Source organism: Mobula hypostoma, chromosome 7, assembly GCF_963921235.1.
Source record: "Mobula hypostoma chromosome 7, sMobHyp1.1, whole genome shotgun sequence".
In the NCBI taxonomy this organism is placed as follows: Eukaryota; Metazoa; Chordata; class Chondrichthyes; order Myliobatiformes; family Myliobatidae; genus Mobula; species Mobula hypostoma.
Window position 1 is genome coordinate 21,334,577 of NC_086103.1, and position 18,898 is coordinate 21,353,474.

At 36.7% G+C, this 18,898-nt stretch overlaps 1 protein-coding gene across 3 annotated transcripts in view; it reads right to left on the reverse strand.

Annotated features, from left to right (window-relative positions):
- Nucleotides 1-451: 451 nt before the first annotated feature.
- rbm27 (RNA binding motif protein 27) overlaps nt 452-18,898 on the reverse strand; it is a 127,598-nt gene continuing 109,151 nt past the window's right edge. For all 3 annotated transcript variants that reach the window (XM_063053129.1, XM_063053128.1, XM_063053130.1), the window contains one exon: nt 452-4,036. In XM_063053129.1, coding sequence (XP_062909199.1) covers nt 3,953-4,036 — 84 coding nt within the window. In that variant the 3' untranslated portion in view covers nt 452-3,952. The remainder of the gene's footprint in view (nt 4,037-18,898) is intronic.

Genomic DNA, 18,898 nt, shown 5'->3' on the forward strand with positions numbered 1-18,898 from the left:
GGGTAATCGGTCATAGTCATAGAGCACTGCAGCAGAGAAACAGATCCTTTGGCACACCTAGTCCATGCTGAACTATTATTTTGGTTAGTTCCATCAACTTGAACTATGACCACAGTCCTCCATACCCCTCCCATATATTAATAACCCCATTATCAACTCGATCAAGGATTTTTAGATGCAAATTCCTGCTTTGGATTTGTGTACCTGAGTTTTTTTAAAACTCAGTTACAGTATCTCAATCAGCAATTCAGTAGTTCACTTAGAATTCTTATGCAGCCCTATCACCTCAGATATAAAATGGATTTTACAGTGCATGTTATATTACAATTAGTCTAAAAACAACTTCTTGTGAAATGAAAAAAGTAACCAGCAAAAAAATCAAGAAGTTGTCTAACTGAAAAAAAATACTAAACAACATCAGCACGTCATTGGTTATAGCTCTTTTATGATCTTGTTTTTTTTTGGAATGGTTTTGTTGACAAATTTTTTTAATCATTCTTTTTTAAATGTTTTCCTTTTTTTAAATCATTCTTTTTTAAACTTTCTTTTTGAATCATTCTTTTGAAAATTTTCCATCTTTTTTCTTCCATATCCATATAGATATATAATATATATATAATTTTTAATCTTTTTAAACATTTTATATTGTAAACCATTCCATTGTGGGACTTTATTTCAAATGTGAACATGCCTCAATTAGAAATTCAGATACAATCAGTAAAACTGAAATAAAGACATAAATCCAAACGTATAAACTGTTACAAATTCAGCAACAATATCACCCAAATGAAGTAACATTTTACTGAAGTGTGCAAGAAGTTTGCACTGAATTCACATTTTAGCATAAACAACCTAAAAATACATTGATATTCTATGCACTCACAATTCTGAATAACTATTATACAAGTATTTACTTACAAAAGAAAGTCATAGGATACCCTTACAAAATAAAAGCTCTACAATGATAAATTCTAAATGCCTAACTACTGCTAGAGTCCTCCTCAACACAATGGATCTTTTGTGTTTAGCTCAATCATGGCATTTTCCTTCAAAGATCACATGACAGTGACCACCTCAAGCCATAGTGTCCCGTCTATCCCCTCTCCCTTTTCATGGTGGTAAATGCTATGTATTCTTCCCCATTAACAAGTGCAGCCCGCTCTACATCACAACAGTATTCTAAACAAACAGCAAAGGACATTAAATGGTACAAGACATCAAGGACAAACCAGATAAAGTAGGGGCGTCAAAAGAAAGCAAAACAAAACAAAAATAACAAAGGTTATTGGAACCCTGCAATGGAAATGAGAGGGACAAAAAAGTAATGTTTCAAAAGACCAGTGCCAAGTTTGATCCAAGCTAACTTCAAAGGATAAATCTGATTTCCAGTTTTTTTTGTAATTATTTTTATGGTAATGATGGATGTAAGTGTGCAATACATCTTACAGTGAAACAGTAGAAAGTGTGACATTTAGGTAGATACTGGGGATTTTTAAAAAAATGCTCTTTTTATTTTAAACCTAACTCCCAAAGTTAAGCTCCGAACTTAAATTTCCTTTTAAAACCATTATAGGTTCATTCACAGAAAGGGAAAGGGAGGCTACTTACGACAAATTAGCCAGACCACATAACTTATACCAGTTACATTTTCAAACACAGTAAAATTACAGTCATCAGCAACAACCTCAAGAATCTTCTGTTCAGTTATTACAAGATGTTGTAGTGATGATGAACAGATATTGGTGAAGAATTTCCCTGCAGACTACCTCTGTTAAAATCAGGATCAATTGGCTGGTTTTTGCAGAGATTTATGTAGTCACACAGTTTACATACACCAGCATTGGACTATGACAATTACAAAAGCTTGATGGTAACAGCGTTAATCACAAGATGGCACTGTTTCCAGTTTAACCCTCATCGCAAATAGTCATCAAAACTAATGGTCAAATTTCCTGGCAGCAGTCACATTCATTTATATTGTTTTTAAATCGTAGAACATAGATGTTACTGAATCAGGAGTTTCAGGATCTCCAACAGAAAAATTCTTACAGTAGGAACTTGAAACTCCCACAATATAGACATTCTAGTTTTCAGGTGGGCTGAACCAAGATTATACTTCGTAAACCTTAACAGCCACTCGTAACAGAATATCATTTTACAAAGACTATTTCCCCCCCCCCAAACAAAAATGCTGCAAATGTTTATGGACTCTGTTCTATTTAAAGCTGCATTTCCACAGAACAAAAAGTAAAATGTTTTGCATCAGTTAAACATGTATCTACAAGTGTATCTTTATCTTAGTTTCAAAAAATTAAAACTCAAGTTTTTTATAAACATTAACAGTACTTAATGACTTTTTGTAGCGTGCAGTTTGTTTTGCCTTGCTATAAATATTCAGAAATTTTTTTATCACTTTGAGAACTATTAATTCTGCAATTTATCTAACTATCAAAAAAAAATGAGACAGCATTTTGAAAGTTATCCTAGGGAAAGGAAAATGCAGCAAAAATTCAGTATCTTACTCTGCAATTCCTATACCCAGCTCCAATTTTGAAATAGAGGTTTATACGTGCAATAAGAGTCATGGAATGAATTTTGATTGTAAACTTCTTGAAATATTAGCATGTAGATTACTGATATCACTGCCAATCTAGTCCGCATATTAGAAGAAGCTTCACAACACAAACAGACATTTTACTTGTGCAAGTGTCAATAGGTGTTAAAGTTCAATAGCTCACCCAGATATTGTATGGAGGAATAGATCCTTCCTTCCTTCCGCAGATCTTAATCTCCAAGACCTGTTCGACCTTGATTGATGGGTGGACAATTACTCTTTTAACAGCAGCTCATAAGATAGAAATCAGAACTGGTGGGCGAGATTCCTCGATCATAATGTCTTATGCAAACTTAACATATTTAAAGCAATATTTCCCAATAGTGACCTATTTAGTAACCAATGTTTATTTCCTACTTCTAAAAAAACTTATTTTTTAAAAAAGTTGGAAAATAAATACCAATCTCGCTTCGAGGGGCCCTGATTGAAACCGTCCCCTTATTTGGCATCATTAACCCAATATCAAACATGGTGCAGCATTACCATGTCTGATTTTTAAGCTGTGATAGAGAAACAAAATAATAAAAAGTTAATAACGCACAGTCAAAGGAAAATTATGTATAGCAAAATCATGGAATGATGATGATGATGCTGAGAAACTTCTTTTAAAAAAATTCCTTAAATAGCAATTTTATAAAACATCTAGTTTAGCATTTAAATTTTAATTAAATCAGTGGGTTACTGCAGCTTTAAAATAGCTTGCCATGTAGCTACCATTCACATAGGTCAGTTTCAACATTTGCCATCTTGTTTCTACAGTATCTTTGTTGTTTATCAAATGAATACTTTATTTTTTAGACCCACCAACATTGCTGAGGGGAAAAAAAACACAAGCTGTTTAGGATCATAAAACGATCTGTTGGTCCTAAACTACTCAACCGGACTTTTCTTTCCTATGCAGAATTCAATATTTTCTATTAATTCACTCTGAGATGGATTTTGATGTTTCAGTTGTTCTTTTTTAAAAAAAGGTGGGGGGGGAGACACATATCAAAATTTACTTACAGTTTAAATGCTCTTTTGATCAAAAAAAGGCAAAGTATATACACAATTTTAATATACATTCATACAAGGACTTCTGCAAAAGCAGAACAGTTCTGTTTTTCCTTACTTCATCTGCATTTCCCCCAAATCATTCTGTGATTTACTTCCTTTGGGGCATGTATCCTAAAATCACCGAAAGGAAAGTCACAAGCCTTTTTGTTGTATTTCTCACCAAAATGCCGCAAATTCATTTTTATTTAAATACAATAAAAATGTTTCTGTAAAATTAGTATATATATTTAAACAAAAAATTCACAGAAGTTCATAGCGGTAGTATGAAAATTCTGAACTCCACTATCGTCTCCAAGAGCGAGATTCGTCATCTTCCTCTTCATCATCGTCATCTTCACGAAAGAACGGATCCACGGGCTCCGAGGCCTTGAGAAGAGGGGAAAAACAAAAGTGCTTAATGGCACTGTGTTAAATCTGCTGAAATGTAGAAGCCATTCACCAAACAAACTTGACCATATACAAGAAGTTCACAGTTAATTAACAAAATACATGTATGTTACCATATATTAGCTTGGGATTTATTTTCTTGCAGGTATTTACAGTAAAGAAATACAACAGGATTTTACAAAAAGAAAGTACACAAAGACAGACAAACAGCCTACGCACAAAAGAAGTTAAACTCTGCACATAAAAACACGAGTTACAAAAAGTGTCCTTGAAAGTGAGTCCATAAGATCATTGAATCAGTTCAGAGCCTGACAAAGTGATGACTTCCAAAGTTAGTTTTGAATCTAAAGCCTTTTTCCAGATACAAGGTAAACCAAAATAAACCAAACACTGCTGATTCAAATTTATCTGGTATTACTGAAGGGTCACTTTTTAACTCATCAACACACCAAAAACAAAATAAAAATGGTTTAGAACCACACAAATAACTCATCAACTCTCTCAACTATCCTTTTCCAACTGCCCCAATGCATAAACTACACAAACTACATATTATCTAGGAATTGTTTGATGCTGTTTATGAAAGCAAGCTGTGTACAGTTCATAATTAGCAGCTTACTACATTTCTGAACAGCACTGGGGAAAATAATTATAGAGTCAAGAGACTAGTTCACTAAAATAATGCAGGAAATAAATTAGACGGCTCAAGTACAAATTCCTGATTGCGAGCATCACTCAACTATGTAATGGTTCACATGAATATCTTGGTCGTCATGGTTAAGGTCATTGGAAAAAAGGCTCTTACTCAAGGACAGGCATATTTAGGTCTGTCTTCTGGCAAGGAAGTATCATTCTGCTGAATGGGATTAGGTAGTGACCAAAGACGAATGAGATGCCACTGAAGCATACAAAATTCATAAGAAACCTGACAGGGTGAGAAGACTGGAACTGGGGCCAGTCTCAAAGCAAAGGACAGAGCTGAGATGAAATTTCTTCACCCAGATTACTAACCTTTGGGATTCTCTTTCTCAGAGCAGTGTGAAGGCTGAATAATCAAGTATAACCAAGCTAGAGGTTGAAAGAGTCTTAAATATATCATTTGAAAATCAAGATAAATTTTTTAAAAAATAATGTTGGGTTAAAATATCCTAGTACTTAAGGATGAAAAAGACATGCAAGCCCCACTGCTCACCCCCTGAAAGTGGTACCACGCATTGATAGAGTGGTGAAGATGGCCTTTAGCACTCTCAACCTCATTAGTCAGGGCACTGAGTACAAGAGTTGGGATGTCAATTTACAACTGCACAAGATGCTGACAAGAACACATGTGGAAAACCGTGTTCAGTCCTGGTCATCTAGTAAAGATCATATTAAGCTGGAAAGGATATGCAGAAAAGATTCACAACTATGTTGCTGAGACTGGAGGTCTTAGGTAATAAGGAGAGACAAGAGAGGCTTGGGTTTTTTTTAAGCCAGGGGCTGAGGGCTGAGCTTATAAAAGGAATAGAAAATCATGGGACTAGATTGGCGCCACTGTAGCATAGAGCGTAGTGGAGTTTGAAGTTCAATCACAGCTTTCTCTTAAGGAGTCTCCATACATCCTCCCCGTGGAATATATGGGTTTCCCCTGGGTGCTCTGGTTTCCTCCCACACTACAAAGACATACTGAGTAGGTTAATTCGTCATTGTAAATTGCCTTGTGAATAGGTTTGGGTTAAATTGGGACGGTCAAGGTCGCTAGGTGAAGTAGCTCAAAAGGGCCAGAAGGGCCTATTCCGTGGTGTATCTCTAAATAAAATAAGGCAAAGAGTCCCTTTTCCAGGGTAAGGAAATCTAAAACTATAGAGGCATGAGTCTATGCCGAGAGGGAGAAAATTTAAGAGTGACATAAAGGTCAGCTGGGGGGTGGCGTGGTGCCCTAGTGGTTAGCATTTCTTTAACAGCTCCAGTGACTCGGGGATAGTTATGCTATTGTCGGTAAGGAGCTCCCCATGACCATGTGGGTTTCTTCCAGATGCTTTGGTTTCCTCCCACGTTCTGGAGATGTACGGGATAGTAGTTATTTAGTCACATGGATGTAATTTGGTGCAGCAGGCTAGTTAAGGTGGAAGGGCTTATTACTGTGCTGCCTCTCTAAATCAGGAGTTTCCAACCTTTTTTATGCTATGGACCAATATCGTTAAGCAAGGGGTCCATGGACCCCAGGTTGGGAATCCACTAGCTAGCTCAATAAATAAATCAATAAAAATCAATAATTAATTAATTAATTTAAAAAACACAACACACACACACACACACACACAGGATGCTGGGTATACAGTGCCTATAAGAAAAAATAATCCCACCCCGTAAGTTTTCAAGTTTTACAACACTGAATCACTGAGGATTTAATTTGCCTTTTTAAAAAAAACACTGATCAACAAAAAAGGACTCTTCTGCTTCAAGGTGAAAACAGATCTCTACGAAGTGATCTAAATTAATAACAAATACAAAACACAAAATAATTGATTGCATACATATTCACCCCCCCCCCCCTTTAATATCACACACCAAATCATCACTGGTGCAGTGGTTTTAGAAGCAACATAATTAGTTAAATGGATATCTAACTTTGGAGACCGGTGTGCAGTCAAGGTATTTGACTTGATTGTAGTGAAAATATACCTCTATCTGGAAGGTTCAACTACTGGTGAGTCAGCATCCTGGCAAAAAACTACACCATAAAGACAAAAGAACACTCCAAGCAACTCCGCGAAAAGGTTATTGAAAAGCTCAGGTCAGGAGATGGATACAAGAACATTTCTAAGTCACTGAATGTCCCTTGGAGTACAGTTAAGTCAATCATCAAGAAATGGAAAGAATATGGCACAGCTGTAAATCTGCCTAGAGCAGGCCATCCTCAAAAACTGAGTGACCATGCAAGAAGGGGACTAGTGAGGGAGACCACCAAGAGACCTATGACAATTCTGGAGGAGTTACAAGCTTCAGTGGCAGAGATGGGAGTGACTGCGCATACAACTGTTGCCTGGATGCTTCACCAGTCACAGATTTATGTGAAAATGACAAAGAGAAGGCCACTGTTAAAAAAAAACTCACATGAAATCTTAGCTAGTTTGCCAGAAGGCATGTGGGAGACTCTGAAGTCAGCTGGAAGGTTCTATAGTCTGATGAAACCAAAATTGAGCTTCTTAGCCATCAGACTAAATGCCATGTTTGGCGTAAGCCAAACACTGCACATCATTAAAAACACACCGTCCCTACCGTGAAGCATGGTGATGATGCATCATGCGGTGGGGACGCTTCACTGCAGCAGGCCCTGGAAGGCTTGTGAAGGTAGAGGGAAAAATGAATACAGGGAAATCCTGGAGGAAACCTGATGCAGTTTGCAAGAGAATTGCCACTTGGGAAAAGATTTGTTTTCCAGCAAGGCAGTAACCCTAAGCACAAGGCTACACAGGAATGGCTTAACAACAACAAAGTTAATGTCCTGGAGTGGCTAAGTCAGGTTTCAGACCTCAATCCAATTGAGAATTTGTGGCTGGACTTGAAAAGGGCTGTTCACTCATGATCCTCATGCAATCTGACAAAGCTTGAGCAGTTCTGTAAAAAATGGGGAAAAATTGCAGTATCCAGATGTGCAAAGCTGATGGAGACCTATCCACACAAACTCGAGGCTGTAATTGCTGCCAAAGATGCATCCACTAAATACTGACTTGAAGGGGGAGAGCAATTATGCAATTAATTATTTGTGTTTTATATTTGTAATTAATTTAGATCATTTTGTAGAGATCTGTTTTCTCTTTGACACAAAAGTCTTTTTCTGTTGATCAGTGTCAAAAAAGCCAATTAAAACCACTGTGAATCACTGTTGCAAAACAATAAAACATGAAAACTTCCAAGGGTGAATGAATGAATAAATATATATATAGCACCAGGCAAGGTCATTTGATTCCAAAGAATTGGTTTATTGATCATTCCAAAATGTCACTGGTGCTTCCTGCTCCCTCCCCTCTCTCTTCACCATTTCCTATCTATGACTCCCTCTCCTTGACTCTTTGCACTCTGAGTCTCCAATCGAGACCCATTATCAGAATCATGTTTATCATCACTCACGTCATGAAATTTGTTCTTTTGTTGCAGCAGCAGTACGGTGTAATACATAGAATACAGTATGTGCAAAAGTCTATATAAACTACATGTGCCTAAGATAATGCACAGTATGTACATAGAATGGAAACATTTAGAGGGATGTGGGTCAAACCTGGGAAATGGAACTAGCTCAGGTAGCTAATTTAAACCGAAGTACCCATTTCTGTGCTGTGTAACTCCATGATCCCACTTTGTTTTCAATAGGTACATTTAATGTCAGAGAAACATATGCGATATACATCCTAAAATTATTTTTCTTCATAAAGGCTTGTTAAAAATGCTTGGAAAAAGCAAAAATGACAATGAAGACAAATTTGTTTTAAAATAAGTATGTAAAGGGAGCATCCAGTTTACAAAAAGCTGTACTTGCCAATGCAACAGAACTTCTCCTTAAATAAACAAAATTACACCTGAGCCTTTGTATATGGAACTCTGCAAAGTATGTTTCGGCAAAGCACCCACATTTACATTCCTGACTCCCCAAAAAGTATTACACAATATCTTCATTATTTGTGAAGTAGATGGACATGGATTTCTCACAGATTAACTAAGATTGCATAGATTTAAAAGATTTCATCCTTTGAACCCAATACAACATAGGAACTTAGATTTTATCCATCGTTTTAAAAAATTTACAAACATTACTAAACATATTAAGATTTTTAAGTATGTGAAAGGAAATCATATCAGCCAAAAACTACTTCCAGTCAAGCATTTATAATTTTTGAAATCACATGGTTTGAGCTGTGTAAATGAAGACAGCTATGTATGTATCAGACCAGCATGAAGTGAAAACCATTTAAACAAATGGACAGAAACCCAATCACCATATTTATACAGACAATGATTGGATACTCAGTAACACAAGAGATTCTACAAATGCTGGAAATCCAGAGTAACACACACAAAATGTTAGAGGAACTCAGTAGGTCAGGCAACATCCACAGAGAGAAAAGAACAGTCAACATTTCAGACTCAGACTCTTTGTCAGGACACTCAGTATTTAAGTTTTAAGATATATTTGCTGGGGGGAAAGATATTTAGATGGTGCTTGGAGTCAGCATCACGTGTACGCAGATCTGCGCATAGTAACTCAATGAGGATATTGTGAACTGGGTATATTTTGATGAGCTGGCCAAAAACTTTTACTCAATACATTTATACAGGAGATAATTATTTGTGGCAGTTAGCATGATACTATTACAACTTGGGGCATTTAGAGTTCAATTCTGGCACTGTCTGTAATGGAGAGATTACACGTTCACAATATGAGTGTGTGGGTTTCCTCCCACAGTCCAAAGATATCCCAGTTAATAGGTTAATAGATCATTGTAAACTGTCCTGTGATTAGGCCAGGGCTAAGTAGGTGGGCTGCTGAGTAGTGTGGCTCATTAGGCCAGAATGACCTGCTCCTCACTGTATCTCTAATAATACAAAATCCCAGGGCTCTGATGAAAGAGGCAATTACACTCGGGAGGATGTAGATAGGATATCTGAAAATAATACAGAGCAACACACACAAAACACTGGCAGAACTCAGCAGCATCCATGAAAATGAATAAACAGTTGACATTTTGAGCCGAGACCTGAATTATAGTAAGATTAGATGTGCTGACACACATGAAATGCTGGAGAAACTCAGCAGGCCAGGCAGCATCAATGGAAAAGTGTACAGTCGACATTTCTGGCCAAAACCCTTCATCAGGACAGATATGCTGAGTTGTTCTATGAAGTGGAGCGGAGACTTAAAGATGTCGGAAATTATGGAGGTTCATAAAGTCTTTTAACAAAGATGACGATCTTGCTCTAAGAAAGAACTGGAATTCAATTGTAAACAAGGTGGGATAACGGAAACCTGATTGGATGAGGACGAACCAATCAGGATAGAGTACAAATAACACTGGACTAGACATGTCCAGGCATCATGATGAAGATGGCAGAGTTTGTTATCGAACCATCAGTTATATTCGATACTTGTACTCGGCTGGAAGCCTGAAAAGAGTTTATTCATCATATATGCCGGGAAAGTACTAGATCCTTTTTCATAGAGCAAGTTGAACAGATAAGCCAGAAACTATGTGACAAAGATTTAAAGTAATAGGATTACAGAAATTATAAAGAAATCCTTTTTTCAGCCAGATGGTGCCAGAGATCTGGAACTCAATATGCAAAGCGATGGCAGAATTAGAAACTTTTTCTGACATGTTGCAGATGTGTGTGAGCCGTCGTCTTGAAGTAGTGTGGGGGTATGGTTGTGAAATGTCCGTACTTGTATTTGTGAATTGTTGTGTTGTAAATATATTAGCTGCCATGAAATGTTCGGGGCGGGCGGGTGGGGGGAGGTTTGTTTTGGGGGTACAATACTAAAGCAAAATGGAGGAAAATGTAATCCATTATATATTCTGTATTGTGTCATTCCTTCAATAAAAATGAAATTAAAAAAAAAATTAGAAACTTCCACAATTTTTACAGTATTTGGATGCGTGTATTAAGTTCCATGACCCACAGGACAAGGGACAAGATGCTGGAAGACGGAATTAGGTGGGGAGATCTAACTCAAGTGGCATTGATATGATAAGCGAGATGACTTCCTTCAGTGTTGCACTGTTTAAGTAATTCTATCATAGCATTGCGTGCCACCATTGTTTGAATTATCAGTGAAATAAGTCAGCTCATTCTCAGACTGGTAGAAAGCATTTCCTTGTGCAGCCTAAACTAGCAAACAGGAGCAAGGTGCAATGAGGTACCGAGGAATAGCAGGATGCACAACAAGGCTCATTACTCAAAGCAGAATATAGTCACCATATGGTGTGCTCCAGTAAGACTTCTGGTGCCTTGCTGCAACCCAGTAGATTTTAGCTCATGGTATGGCAGACTCCCAGAAACATAGAAAACCTAAAGCACAATACAGACCCTTCGGCCCACAAAGTTGTGCCGAACATGTCCCTATCTTAGAAATTACTAAGCTTACCCATAGCCCTCTATTTTTCTAAGCTCCATGTACCTATCCAAAAGTCTCTTAAAGGCCGTTGCGTGGAATGGGCTGCTGGCATTCACCACTGAGTAAAAAACTTACCCCTGCCATCTCCTCTGCACCTACTCCCCAGCACCTTAAACCTGTGTCCTCTTGTGGCAACCATTTCAGCCCTGGGAAAAAGCCTCTGACTATCCACACAATCAATGCCTCTCATCATCTTATACACCTCTATCAGGTCACCTCTCATTTTCCATCGCTCCAAGGAGAAAAGGCCGAGTTTACTCAACCTGTTTTCATAAGGCATGCTCCCCAATCCAGGCAACATCCTCGTTAAATTAAATCATGCTTGTTTGCTCACTTTTCTAGTTCTGATAAAAGATCTTTGATCTGATACATTAACTCCATTTCTCTCTCCTCTGAAACTGTCTGAGCTGCTGAGATCTGCCAATTGCTGCTTTTATTTTAGAATTCCAGCATGTGTTTCTGTATGATTTCCCAATTCCTGTACTTGGATCAAAATAGCTCCAAAAGAATTGCAATAATAAAACTGTCATTTTTTTATCCAAACCTGGCAGGAACGAAAATACAGGACACAAGGCCCATTGTGAACTTCATTCTGCTCCAGAAGAAAATTGCAATGGATCATTTCCTGCTTGTTCAATTTTGCTCACTATCATTAAATGCATCAGTTACAAACACAAATATGGGAATGAGGTGTCACTCAAGGAACATTATTTGGTGGGCTAATCCCAATTTTATTTGTCTGGTTCAATCAAAAATATTGTTAACCTTACTCATAAATTCTTTTTAGTAACTTCCACATTATGGCGCCAACTCTCTCCTGATCTCATCTTCATTTCACAACAAACACAGACACTATTCTTCTTTCTTCTCTTTAAATGGCTTAGGTAATGTCTGAATTCTTCTATGATATGCAAACACGTAGCAAAACTTAACACAAGTGTCTTACCAGCACAAAAGAAAGAATGCAAGCAGTACTCGTCTCCTATGATCCTTTAGATGTACTACCTAGTTATGTAGCACAAAATTCTACATAACTGGGTAATTACATCACATAATCAGTCTCTATGTGCGAAAATAACACTAATCTTAGTCAACTTTATATAAAACCTCTCATTGTTCACAGACACCGTTTTGCCTGAACCTCATCTTCTGTAACATCAATCAACATGAACGTTGTATAGTACAGCACATGGATAGGTTCTTCAGTCCACCAACTTTGTGCTGATCACGACCTAATCTGAACTAATCACAACTCACTGCACATCTGCATTATCCCTCTATTCCCTGCCTGTTTATGCACGTGTCTAACTGCTTCTTAAATGTTTCCATCCTATCTGCTTCTCTATCACCTTCTGTGGCAGCATGTTTCAGGCTCCTACCATACTATTTAAAAAAAAAACACTTGCCTTGCATTTCTCCTAGTATCTGATATTTCCATTTTGGGGAAAAGGACCATATACAAGGTCGCCCCTCAGCCTCCGATGCTCCAGTGAAAATCCAAGTTTGTGCATCCTCTGTTTATTCCTCCAATCCAGGCAACATCTTGGTAAATCGCTTCTGCACCCTTTTCTAAAGCTTCCACGTCCTTCTTGTGGTGTGGTGACCAGAAATGAACACAGTTTTGAAGGTGTTCAAGGTGTAGCCTGATAAAAAGTTTTATACAGCTGTAACATGACTTCCTATGAAAGCTAGTATGTCATTTGCTTTCTTTGTTGCTGTTGTTATTGTAATGATCGCTCGAGTCAAGTATGAGGTTCTCCTAAGGGGTTATCTATCAATTGGTCTTCAGGTGGCTGTAGAGGTTGATCTGGGATCCACATGTTCTGATACAGTGTAGACATGAGTAAGTGGTGGCTGTGCTTAATGGTTGGTTCTTTTGGCTGCTCATTCTCTCCTTTTGCAGCTCCCGATTGTTCTTTGCAGCACATCGGAGGTTACTTTCACGTAGCTAGCACAGCTGTTTTTAAACAGATTTCCTCCAGATGCGTCTATTAGATGTAATGTCGAATTTCTTCAGGCTTTTTTTGATGTCATCGTTGAAGCATTTCCTTTCTCCATCAGGGGCTCACTGACCTTCTTTACAGCCTTATCAACTTGTGCTGCTACTTCTATGATAAACCCAATTTTGGATCCATTTTAACAACTCACCATAAATTTCATTTAACATAATTTACTGGACCTGTTTACCTTCAGGGACCTTTTCAAATGCTTTACTATATCAAATATTGCTAGGTATTTAATTACCACATTGTGAAATGTTAGCAATAAAAACCATAACCCATAAAATTGAATAATATATATAATAATCACTCAATTATTTTTTAATGAAAACTTGTTTGCAAAACACGATCAAAATTAAGATGGAGAAAAAGAAATATTAAAGAACTAGATAGCTGTTTCAAAGAGCTAGCAAGGAACAAAAAATTAATAATGTCAGAATTACGTCCTTTTGAGTCAAAAATTCAGAGGCAATAAGTTCCTTGACAGGCTAGAATTATGATCAATCAATTTGCATAACAAAAAAGTAGTCAAGGTCATTAACAAATATTAACTATTTCTGTTCTATCACTAGAATTAATGTTGGATCTATGTTTTTATTTGCAATTTACTTGTTTTTTTTAAAATGATAGAAATTCACAGTTTAGTATCAATTTTATTGATGCCCTCAGTGATTCATTAACCAGAAAAGGAAAGTTTTAAGTGCAGCAAAGAAGCTGAGGCAGAAGGAAGCTGAATCTGCCCTGTTAATTGAGTTGAAAAAAATGGGTAAGTACATTACTATGGAAGAATTAGTTCAGATAGAGAAAACCAAAGTAATTGCTGGTCACCTATGGGAAATTACTATCTGCAAAATCAACTACTAGACAATTTTTGAAATGGATGCTCCAGAACCAATCCATGTGAGAGGAAGATGCGCTGAGAAATAAGTGGAAGCATGTTTATAGGATTAAATTCACACACAGAACTCCAGTTGTTACAATCATTCCTTTGAGGCATCACTATGTTCTATTGATTTACTTATTATTTTATTTTACACTTCTATATTATGTATTGCATTGAACTGCTGCTGCTAAGTTAAGAAATTTCACAACACATGCCAGTGACAATAAAACTGACGTAGATTCTCAAGATCCAAATTTATATTAACAAGTATCTTTGCAGTGCAGTACATTCACTTCCACAGATAACAGAAATAAAAAATATATATGCAACACACACTTGTTTGAATTAGTCATGCCTAAATCTGTCCAAATCCACTTCATTACCAATATAATTTATCAAACCAGTGAAAACGAACAGAATAAATCTTAGTGGAATTTTGCAGTATTACATGCCACCAATATTCATTTTGACTGCTGTTATCTTAAAAAAAAGGTTCCTCAGGGTTGTCATAGCCGGGGGAGGTACTGGGGGTAAGCTCCCACTACCTACTAAATGCTCCCAATGACGTGCGTCTAAAATAGCCTCTGACAACCAAGTCCAGCTCCTGGCCTTCACGTGTGGCTTAACTACTAAGCCCGGTGGAACCATTTCTATTGACAGGAGAAGAGGCAAAGGTGGGTTACTGGCGATTTAAAACCAGTCACTTCAAGCAAACAGGGCTCATCAGCTATGGTTGGCAGCTCATCTAGAAGGAAAACTGAGCTCAAACCTCCACTGCCTTGCAGCTATACCCACTCACAGGTAAGGCTTCAGGAGCAAATCCTGAGGAAAGTTCCAGACCTGCAGTTGCTAGGGCAGTGTTATACTGAGTTCAACATTGACTGGCAACTTGTGTGATGCCTCTGGTACCAAACTATATTGATCTCCGCTGTCCCTTTGGATTCATCAGCTGCACGGGCAACAGCTTGCTCTCCATATCATATCAGCTTGCGCATCATGTAGACAGATAGTTCGCAACATACATAGCCTCAATCTTAAAAAATGCATCAATTCATATTTCTTGTTGAAAAACCAAGATATCCTAGCTTCAAGAATCTTCATGTGCCAACAGTTATAATCAATTTAAATCCTACGGTGACCACACACCTCTTTAACAGTAAAACCTTGAAATTTTACAGCAAAGAAACAGTATTCAGCCCATCAAATCCACCCTAGCTGAGAAAAAAGATTTCAAACTATCCAACTTCCCAGTTCCTCATCCACTGTCTCGTGGATCACTGCACATCAGAAGAGATAGGTGGTGGTTTCCGCTTAAACCAAATATCAGTCAAAATCTTTTCCTCAACCTTCAAGAATTCAAAGCCATGAGTAGAATTGTGAATCAATGTCTCTAATTAAGAATTCTACCTAAAAGTGATGAAATTCCTCCCAGGGACCCCTTTAAGCCCACCAGTTATTACCATTCACCCCAAGACACATTTTTAAAAATTAAATATTGACTTAATCTCTCCGTAACTTCCATTATTCCATAGTTAACTGCTGTCCTGTCAATGAAGGAATACGTTAGTACTGTTTCTATGAAGAACAATGAAAAATTACACTCCCAGTTTCACAATATTATTTTCAAACAACACAAAACTGGCAGGATGTTAATATATTCTTACATTGGAATCTTGAAACAAGGTTACCAGCACACTCCCAGTAAGTTAATAGTATTAGTCTAGGACCAGTTTTGCTTCCACATAAACTAGACATCTTAATTTAAGAATTTTCTCCATTTCTGCATATGACTTAAATGTGATTAGATCTTCACACAAGCCCTAAAACTAGATAAAAAGAGAACCCAATTAAATAAAACAAAAAAACATTATACTTGTTCATTTATTGAGAAAAATGATCCAATATTACATGTATTTGTTGGAAAAAGTATGTAAACATTTGCTAGAAAACATTACCCCAGAAGTTCACATACTTTTTTAAACCTAGACTATGATTGTTTAAATGGTGTACCCAGTAACAACGAGAAGTAGTAGAATTGTTTGTGTTACTAGTTTGGGCAGATTGTGTTTCTCTATAACTGTGACTTAGATAAAGATCAGACCACATTTTATGAGTAATTAATACAGAAAACCAGGTAACTGCAAAGAGTTCACAAATTTTTTCATGCAACTGTACATTACAAATCACTGTTGAAAATACCAGCTACAAAATAAGGACCCATGCCTCCAGAAAAATATTGGCTGCTCGTGTGATGCCATGTGTGAAAATGACTTAGGGAAAAAAGGGGAAATCAATACATTCTGGGGTGCAGCTTAACTCATTCTTTTCTATCCCAAAGTGATAGTTTTCACTTATTCAAATCTTTGCTTAAGTGAACAGCATAAATTACTTCAATTTACTAGCTTATGCAGAAAAGCAGAAAAAAAACACTTTCTACAAAAGATGGCAATGAAATGCAAAGAACTGAACATCAAAGACACTGCAGTGCTGGAAACCTGAAACAAAAAACAAATATTGGAGGGGAGGCAAATCTTCAGGTTAGGCAGCATTTGAGGAAAAGATTATAGCCAACATTTCTAGAGTGCAACCTTTGTTAAAACGGAAAATAATGGAAAAACTCATGTCAGATCAGGATGCTGCCTCACCTGAGTTTTTCCATTATTTTAAGTTTCAAGTTTTTTTTTTATTTGTCACCTTTAAATCCATTATTAAAATACCCCATTTTAACCAGCACATTATATTTTAATTGTTCCTCGTAATTCTTCAGTGAACAATGCTCAAACTCAAAACTCCCAAGGTATTTCCCTCCCAAACTCCACAGCTGGTTATAACAAATAATATCATGTTAACTGTTTACTATATAAGTTTACTGCATTACTGATTTAACAATGATCTTGTTATTGTTCCACAATATTATACAACAGCAACATCACTGGCAGTTGAGAAACAAAGCACTGAAGCTCATTACGGACACTCATTCTCAGGCTCAAATTTTCTGTATACCTTTTGCTCACTGTGATTAGGGATGATTTTGGTGACATGTTTTCTTTAAGATATTGCACACTCAAAAGTCACTTTCATATATACGTACTTTGATAATAAAATGTACTTTGAATTTTTACACCTGCATTCAAGTCTGACTTTTCTCTTGGAGTGAATAAAAAAGTTCTAAGTTTAAGTGTACCATTGAGTAAACAATCATCAAGTCAGCTCAGTATCTTTGACTATCAGTCATAAATCCTTTGGAATATTAAAGATAACATCTCTGAAGTATTTGTCACCACAGGCCAAAGTTCTCTGTCTTTTTTGTGTTCCAGCTATAATTTCTAAAAATACATCGTTTCAATTGTCAAATCTCTAAAAGCATCAATAAGAAATTTCAGAACATTTGTCTGTTCCAGATGTTTGTGTTTTTTAAATTTTATTTTATTTTAGAGATATAGCATGGACCAGAGATATAACACCCCCCTATTTAACATTAGCCTAATCACAGGGCAACTTATACTGACCAATTAACCTCCCAATCAGTACATCTTTGGACTGTAGGAGGAAACCGGAGCACTTGGAGAAAATCCATAAGGTCAAGGGAAGAACGTAAAAACACCTTACAGACAGTGTCGTTCTTAACTTTCACCACCCATATACCAGGTGGCCTATCAATTTTCTTCCTAAATTTCTATTTCATTTGTAATGATTCCCCTCGCCATCTGATTCCTGAAAAGACTTTGAAGCTTTGGACACTACCTCACTTTTTCAAAAATATACAGTATTTCTGTTTTTGCATTTTTTTAATAATCTATTCGATATACGTAATTGATTTACTTGTATATTTATTATGTCTTATTTTATTTATTAGGATTATTTTTTTCTCTCTCTGCTAGATTATGCATTGCGCTGAACTGCTGCTGCTAAGTTAACAAATTTCACGTCACATGCCGGTGATAATAAACCTGATTCTGATTCTGATTAGTTAAAACAGAAAAATACACCAACCAAGCGTTCACTTCATTTTATTCCATGTTGTGTTGTGATCTGCAACTTAGAGGACCCATCAACAGAAGGCTTGTTCAAAAATTAAATATGTTTTTTTTTACTCCACCTCATTCCCTTATAATTGATGGAGCATAACATTTTGGTGAGTTTTGCAATGATATGCTACTGTCTTCTCATTTATAATTTCAATATGTATCTTTTAGTAAAAATTTCCCACAGCGCTTCACGGAGTAAAATCTGCTATGGAGCCCGTTAAGTACATGTTATGATTGGAAATGAAACACTTAGTCAAACAAGCTTTAAAAGAGAAGAAAGATACAAGGTTTATGGAGGAGATTCAGGAGATTAGGAGCCTGACAACTGAATGATACAGCAATAAAAGTAGGCTTGTGGAAATATGCCAATTGGAAGTGTGCCACTTCTATCTCCTCAGCTCAGAAATATTGACCTTTTTTCATTCCAATCATAACACACATCTGGACCAATTCAAGACTTGCATTTCAAATTCAGCTTGAAAGATGTTTTGTTACAGGAATCTTAACTCATTAAATGCAAATCTCTGCATGTAGTAACTGGGGCTTCAAGTCAGCAAATAATCTTTTTACAACAGGTTACTGAAAACAGGTAGCAGCCACAGCAAACATTTTTAAGAAACTAAAACATTAGCAATTACTTAAGGAGATAAAGGAAGTTTTGATAGAAAAAACAAGATATGGAATCCATCCAAATTTAGCACTCTGTAGCCAGTTCACAAATGAGGAAACAGCTGAGGAAGCACTCCCATTTAATTCATCGATCTTATTTTTTAAAACTCT